Here is a 7800-nt window from a genome sequence, read left to right as displayed (position 1 = left end):
ACCCACTTTCTAAATGTATCTTCTGCAGTCAATCTTAACATTAAAGCTCTCTGCTCAGAGCACAGTTTTTGCTTAGGTTTCTGAACTAAATGAAAAACTATTTTTACAGTCATGTGTCATACAGAGTACTTGCGTGTTTGTCTGCAAGCCTGTACGTTTTGTGCCATGCGTATTTTAGCTGAGGCCCATGTGTTTAATGTGACTGTGGGTGATGTCTTTATTAGGAATCTTTTGGCATTCAGTGGCTATGCATGATGGACAAAGCAGACTTGCACCAATAACATCTCTCTGACCCAAAACAGTATGTTAATTAATCTCAATTACCATGCTGTTCAAAACATCTGCACAATGCTACAAAAGGCAAATGCATACTGTTTGTATCAATACTGTGTGAAACAGCATTTCTGACAGGCAAAGTCTTAACACAAAGGTTAAGAGCTAATGGTGAAAAAAAAAAAAAAAAAACCTGATCTACTCTGATATTGGTGTTTTTGTTATTCCTGATCACATGAAGATAAAACTGGCACAGAATATTGAGTTTTGTTTTCATTTCAAACATGTTTCTTGACTGGAGAAAACAAGTATAAACCTAATTGTTCACTGGGCTAAATAGTAAAGTCAGCATAGTAACACGCTGTTATCAGGCATATTATTCATCCTCATAGTCAAGCATGTTCGAATGCTACTGTACTTTTACATCTGTTTGGGACAAAAGTACATCTGAAGCTGATGGGAATTTGTTTTGCAGATGTGTTTTTCTAAATGTATGAGAAATTGGCATTTTGACCTGATGATAGTTGATAATTGGGTATGTAACACATTGGGCTATCATAATATTTCAGCCAGTCCACGATGAGGCATTCACGCCTGGATGTGAGTGCCCACTGCTTCCATTCCTATAGCATGCTAAATAACCTCCTAGAGGAAGCAGAGTAGGTATCTGTAACAGCCTTAATATTTAATAAAACACTTCAGCAGTGAGACAAAAGGGCAGTACTCACCCGGAAAAGCCTTTACACTGCTGCTGATTCAACTAAATCTGCTGCCATTGCCACTGAAAACACCCAGACTGGTGTGATTTCTAACAGTGTCAGAGTATCTTAGGGATGTCTTTGGATCATCACATGTCATGCTGACCCCACACATTCTGAATAAATCAGGTCAGTCTTGCACTCCACACTGAGCCAGAGCATTTTCAGGCTCACTGGTTGTTATTTTCCTCAGAATGGATTAGCTGACTAAGCCTCCATGTGACTGTGCAGTGCTGGTGAGACTGGATTTAGTCCCACCGCTGGCTGGGGATGCACTGGAGAAAAAGTGTTCAAAGACCTTTCACTGGTAGGCAGCTCCTTAAACGGATTGCTGCAGGGTTACATTCAATACCTGGCTGTGATTGCATGACATCTATAGTTATTACTATGTTGATGCATGAATTGTCATCTTCAGCACTCCTTGGTGCAAATTTGAATAAAAACATTTACAATTTTTGTGCAATGGGAAAATGAACTTAATCAAGTCCCTGTATCCATAATCCAGGTGGTTTACTGCTCAGAAATGTCCTTATTACTTTGGACTGAATGGTGTATTTGCAAAGGTTTTTCCCCACTGTCTGGCAGAGTATGCGTCTTTTGAGTATCAGCTAAGTACGGCTCAGGCGTAGAATAGACTCATTTTCATGCCTGTCTGCTGCTGTTTGTTTGTGTCTGTGTTTGCTCTAGATGGCCTGTTCTCTCTGTGTGTCGGCCCCAGGTATTCTTCGTTCCGGTTCAGATGCCAGTGCTGCCTCACGCAAAACCACCATGTGATCTTCAGCTGCGTGAAGCGACTGCTCAATCCAGTCCATACTGCCGGACATGTGACAGGCGTTGCGGGTGACCAGCACCAGGTGGCTGACTGAAAGAAGCAGAGCAGTGGCCCTGAGGAGGAACAAATGGACAAATGGCTTTGATTTTTTTATGTGGCTATTGCTGGTTGAAAAGCAAAAATAGTTTGGCCTTGAGCAGGCATGGAAATAACACAATGCAAAAAATATTGCATAAAGTTTCAATTCAATTTGACTAAATGATGAAAAACACTCATTTTTGATTTATGTTTTTCAAGAATTTGCTGTGACACCAGTTTCTATCATATCTCTCCGTGTCAATGAGGATTCAGTTGTGGATAAATCAAGTCATGCTCCTCTCCAGCTTTGGCTGGATTTATCAAGGTCATGCAAAATGTTAAAGTATAGCCAATTACCTGGCATCCAGGAGGATCGGATCCAGTGGAGGGTACATAGATCTGACCACGTCGTCCACCCTGTGACAGGGATCAGGCAGGGAGCAGGTCAGTGTAAGTCAATACCAACTTCCACTTTAGGTAACGTTTTTTCTTTGTATTACCTTGGGCTGATGCGTTTAGCCACAGTGATAATGTCACTCAGACTTGCTGGTGCTTTGACCTTTGCCCCTGAGCCCATCGTCATGGCAACTAACTTTTCAGTCAAAGTGTGGCAGATCTGAGAGTCAAAGGCATTTTATTTGTACCATTCATTCAAGTCAATTAATCGAGTATATTAATCTTTTTCTTATGGATACCTGATACTTGATGCACTAGACTATTCTTGTGTTTTTAAACTTAATATAGTTGTTAGTATTTTAGGGCAAATCTGAAAAACATTGCTAATTTATGCTCATTGCTTTGAGCATAAGGGAAACTTAAACAATAAAAAAGTAGCAGAAACAAAACTTTAGTAGATTTTTAAAAGTAAGTGGGTTCCTCTTTCTTCAGTAAACAACAATTTTAAAGTCAATGATTAAAAAATAAACTGAAATTAGCTTTAAGGATCAAGTAATCTATTACCTTTAGGATGGAGATGCAGTGAGACACCAAACCACTGTTGGAGAGAAACATCACAGAATTAGTTAGCTAGATACAATGTATGGCACAGACAAAACACAGTTGAAGCAGAACAATTTAATAACCAGTAACAGACAGCTCCAACTCTAAACTCATTTCATGCCAAAATGTCACTACATACGAGGCATCTTCTATCCAGTCCTCGTTCTCAAGAATAGCTTCAATGTGAGGGTTTGTGATGACCACATCGTCTAACTCCAGCTCCGACAGGTCACTCTGGGTCTCCATGGCTCCAATCAGATCAACTGTGGGTCTATGAGGATATATTTCTCAAATAAAATTCAAAGTAGACAGCACATCCAACCTTGCATAGATTGCCACTACTATTCTTAAGCACATACATAAAAAGTATTTTTTATTTTTTTTCCTTTTGGCTTATCCCGTGAGTTCAGGATCGCCACAACGGATCATTGTCTGCATGTTGATTTGGCACAGTTTTTACGCTGGAGGCCTGACGCAACCCTCCCCAAATTCTACCGGGCTTGGACCGGTATAAGTTTTGTATTAAATTTGTTTTTTATTTCTATGGAAGTACCTAAAATATACCTAAATGCCAACATAATAGATGTATAGTTATGTAATATTGTTAATTGACTTTATAAATTTGTTTTTTTTCTTTATTCATCCATTTATTCTTGAGTGCCACGCTAAGAAAAATATTCAATGAGCAAACATCACCTTGGTCAGAGGAGTTTTAAATAACAAAACAAAGCTGTGAGTCTGTAGTATAAAAATGGTAGCAAGATCTCAAAAGAAAAGTACCAGTACTTTTACAGGGTGCAGAGGGCACAGAAACTTGTTACACATTTGACACCTTTACAACTGTCATGTGAATAACTTTCAAGACCCTGAAGTCTGATAGAAGATAGTAAATCTGACACAAAGGTGAAATCTGACTCTGAGGTTTCGGAGGTTTTGTATTGATCCACTTACTTGGAGTCAAAGTGGTGCAGCAGGTGGTGAGGGTGGCAGTAGCGGTGTCTGCATACCACCACAAGGGCAACAAAGGAGGCCAAGAAAATGGTGGCCAACACCCCAATGGCCACAATCACCACAGTCTCCATGGTGACTCGGGCTGCAGACGAAAAGAGTCTAATCAGTGTGTGCTGATTGTCCAAGCTCGATTATGGATGGGCGCTCATCTGTTGAAGAGAGAATAATTGGTGGTTTCAGTGTAACTGGGTAGAAAAAATCAACCTGAAGAAGAGCAACATTATCACCACACTGAATAGTTCTGCTCGAAATGTCCTCAATTCTGATTTCCGTTGACATGCAGTGCTGCTCTGGATTCAGGGACAGGAAAATACAATCAGTTGTGTTTTCTGCTTCTAAATATGGTGGAGCTGCCTACATTACACACATAAAACTAATGGTTATCTGAGCACACACAAAGCTGAAGCCTACTTGCCCTTTGTTTGCACTTCATACAGCATAATAGGAGAACAGTGTTTGCTATACAGACACTTTCTGCTAAACTGTGGCCACCGCAACCAACAACAGAAAATGTATTCTCTTCAACTTTAACAAGCAGTCACAAAGTAAACCCTGTAAAAAACGGTGAAAACATCCTGTTTTGACCAATTTTCATCAGCAGCTCCAACACTCTAAAGCCACAATCAGAACAAAACTCTTATGAACTTTGACCACTTGCCGTAAGATGTTTTCAGTCCAGGCTGAAACATTTTTTGAATTATGTGCAGTTTAATGCAGCTCCTCTGTGAAATTGTTAAGTACATGTGGCCTCTGCCCAGTCTGGTTAATCATTAACCTATGCTGCCGCACCCGATTGCTTGTGTGTGTATGTGTAAACTCCACAGGATTGATCCATTTTTAATCATATTTAAAGCAGAATACAGTTTTGTATTCTGTTTCAAGCACAAATTACCACACGGCAACTTTCAGAATTACAATATTGAAAAAAAAAATTTTCCTGGATAAAAATGTGCGAATGAGCCATGGAATGCAGTAAGTCTTTAATCAGATTAATTTATATTACTCCGACTGTATCATACAGGGATTTCTCCTCTTTCTCTCCTGCCTGAGAGCTTTTCTGACTCCTTTTCTTCACAGCCCAGTGGTTTACAAAAGCTTAAGAGCCTAGTGCTTATAGGAAACCAATGTAAAGGTAAACAGAGTGATCTGAAGTATTTTAAGACAAAAGCATTTTTCACTTTTCATCAATCGTGTTATTTTTCCTCCATATGGAATAATTGGGGACATTACCAAAGCTTTCAGAAAGACCCTCACAGTCACTTTTGGCACGTAAAGCCTGCCTGATGCTCAGAAGAAAAAAAAAAGGGTGCGCTATTTTACTTTAAATTCTGGAAATGCATCCATACATGCATAGATACAAATAATTACTGCATTGAAGTAAACAAAGAACGTAGATGCTCATATTAAAATGCCGCTTAAGTATTTTTTAAACCAAGCTTTTCTTCATAACATAATAGCTTTGGTAAGTTCTGCACGAATTCTACTGAAACTTTATCGAGGCTAAATTTGAACATTATCAAGTAGATAAATACAGAGAATAAACTTAGTGAGGCAAGTAAAGCAAACTTCTTTTTTACCAAGCATATTTACACCAGGTTTCCATATATAATGGATTACAACATCAATATCAAATAACATTAGGCCTTTTTTCCATTTTGGTCCATATCATAAATCGACTAAAACATCAAAAGTTTAAAAGTCACTTTTAAACCAATAAAACGTTTGGCCAAAATAAAACCAACAAACACTTCACTTCAATCACTTACCTAAACATTTTATCCTTTTTGTTCGATTCCTTTAAGGAGACCAACCAACTTTTACCTCGGCCACCAGGAGCGCGGAGACAGCGCCGACATCTCCAAACCTGACGTCGTCGCGAACGCGCACAGACGCGTTTGGCAGAGCTGAAGTTTGGGACTGACGAGCAAACTTTTTTTGGCTCTGTGAACGCGCGTGTTGTCTCGGCCTCGCGCTTTCGGACAGCTGCGGGGCACTGTGTGCTTAAAGCGCGCTCACGCTTCCATTTTTAAATAATATTTGGAAAGGTTTTAGCTTGTGTCTGCATGTGGTGCCGTACGGTGTATTTATTGTATACACTATTTTGTGTTATTTAGTTTCCTAACAACTTTGGGAACATTTTGTTGGTATTAAATATGCTCCATACATCAATCAGCCGCAACAATAAAAACATCAGGTGGATTTATGAAGCAAACTGTCATGTCATGCATTCAAAATTTTCCCCTGTGATGAACCCTGTCTATTACCTGCTGTATTTAATCTTCTGTGTAAGAATGTACAGATGTAGGGCTGTAGACAGCTGTCTGTAGGCAGCTGCCCACAGACCACAAGGTCAGTGGTTTGACTCCCGGTCCCTTCTGGCTTGATGAAGTGTCCTTGGGCAAGACACTGAACCCCAAGTTGCTCCTGGTGGGTCAGCACCTTGCATGGCAGATCCTGTGTGTGTGTTAATGGGTGAAGGAGAAGCAACAATGTAAAGTGCTTTGGGTAAAAGCACTGTATGAGCAGCAAATCATTTAGTAGTTAATGCTCTAGCAGCGCAACAGAGCCGAGGAGCAAAAAAAAAAAAAACAGCTAAAATGAACAAGAGTGGTACTTGAGCTATAAATTGTTCAGTGCAACACACACGATCCACAGAACCAATTGACAATTGACAGATTTTGCTGTCAAAATGACCTCAGAAAATTGTTTTAGCCTTAATTGTTTTGACCTCCTTATTTTATAAAGCTCCTTACTGACCTTTGGAAAACAGCAGTTGACAAAAGAGAATCTCAGATCGAGGTCTCTGTAATAGCTTTCATTCATTTACCATGATCCTCAACAGAAGATAAAGTTGCCAAGAAATAGTTCAAATGTTGAAAAAAAAAAAAAAAAAAAAAAATATATATATATATAAAAAAATAAGTGGATGTGATTTGGCATGCACCTGGTGTCCTATCAGCCTAATCATGATAAAACTTTCCACTTTCAGGCCATGAACAGATGAGGTGCTCAGGGCTGCTTCCTTTAACAAATATACAGATGAAGTTGCAGTATTCAACTTTAAACATGTGTAACCTTTTTTGTGCCTATTACACAGTTCTCTATGTCATCTTAATCTAAATTAAACCATGCCAGAGGCTTGCTAATTCCTCTTTTTCCCACATTAATTCATTCTGTTTTTTACTTATACATTAACAGCCCACGTCCACTTTTCCCCTGCTATCCCACTATTATTGGTGCACATCCACAGCTCCAGCAGAGATAATTATCCCCTCTTCAAAGCCTGCAAAACCTGGTTATTGTTTGAGCAATCCTGTCAGTCAGTGGCGCATCATTATGTGTGTCAGTGGTGTCTGTCCTGCACATGTCTTTGAAGTTTACCTCATCTCAAGCATGGATCCCAGACTGTCAAGAGCTAACTGCACTGAACTGAAATGTATATACAGTGTATTTATTTAATTTACATAAGTAATATAGATTCTCAAAGTTTCACTGAAAAATGTTTTCACCTGAACACAATGATAAATCATTTCTCTATCTGCTGCTCAGTGGCTAAATCAAACACAAACTATTACCCCTGTATTCACCTTGCCTGAGGGTAGTTGCTTATGTTTCCTCTCATGGAAGCAGAGTGGTCCAGCATCTGTTTTTTACTCATTTGGCAGATGCTTTTATCCAAAGGACCTTACAAGTGAACAAACAGACACATGCCAGGAGCAAGTTTGGGTTGAGTGTCCACCAACCCTCCAATTAGTGGACGAACCACTCTATGTCCTGAGCCGCAGCCAATTTATATCTTTAAGGAAACTTTACTGAGTCTCCTTCACTGCTCTCTCTCTCTCTATATATATATATTAAATTTTATTATTATTATTTTTTTTATTGTCCGGATGCCCCTTCTGATGCAGG

The 7800-nt window shown here is 39.4% G+C and overlaps 1 protein-coding gene across 1 annotated transcript; it reads right to left on the bottom strand.

Annotated features, from left to right (window-relative positions):
• Positions 1-147: 147 nt before the first annotated feature.
• On the bottom strand, positions 148-5798 carry tmem98 (transmembrane protein 98). Its single transcript, XM_067478005.1, has 7 exons — positions 5658-5798; positions 3832-4040; positions 3020-3151; positions 2842-2875; positions 2382-2497; positions 2239-2298; positions 148-1916 (listed from the first exon to the last, which is right to left on the bottom strand). The coding sequence occupies exons 2-7, from the start codon at positions 3960-3962 to the stop codon at positions 1715-1717; spliced, it is 675 nt and encodes a 224-aa protein (XP_067334106.1). The 5' UTR covers positions 3963-4040; positions 5658-5798; the 3' UTR covers positions 148-1714.
• Between the last annotated feature and the right edge of the window lie 2002 nt (positions 5799-7800).

Source organism: Channa argus, chromosome 15 (genome assembly GCF_033026475.1).
Source record: "Channa argus isolate prfri chromosome 15, Channa argus male v1.0, whole genome shotgun sequence".
In the NCBI taxonomy this organism is placed as follows: domain Eukaryota; kingdom Metazoa; phylum Chordata; class Actinopteri; order Anabantiformes; family Channidae; genus Channa; species Channa argus.
This window is presented reverse-complemented; position numbering and strand designations above follow the sequence as displayed.

Bases quoted from the DNA above. Each gene is read 5' to 3' on its own strand.
- tmem98 (XM_067478005.1), bottom strand. From the start codon at position 3,962: ATGGAGACTGTGGTGATTGTGGCCATTGGGGTGTTGGCCACCATTTTC. The intron at 2,876-3,019 runs GTATGTAGTGAC...TCTCTCCAACAG, and splicing joins GACTGGATAGAAGATGCCTC to TGGTTTGGTGTCTCACTGCA. The intron at 2,498-2,841 runs GTAATAGATTAC...TTTGACTCTCAG, and splicing joins ACTGCATCTCCATCCTAAAG to ATCTGCCACACTTTGACTGA.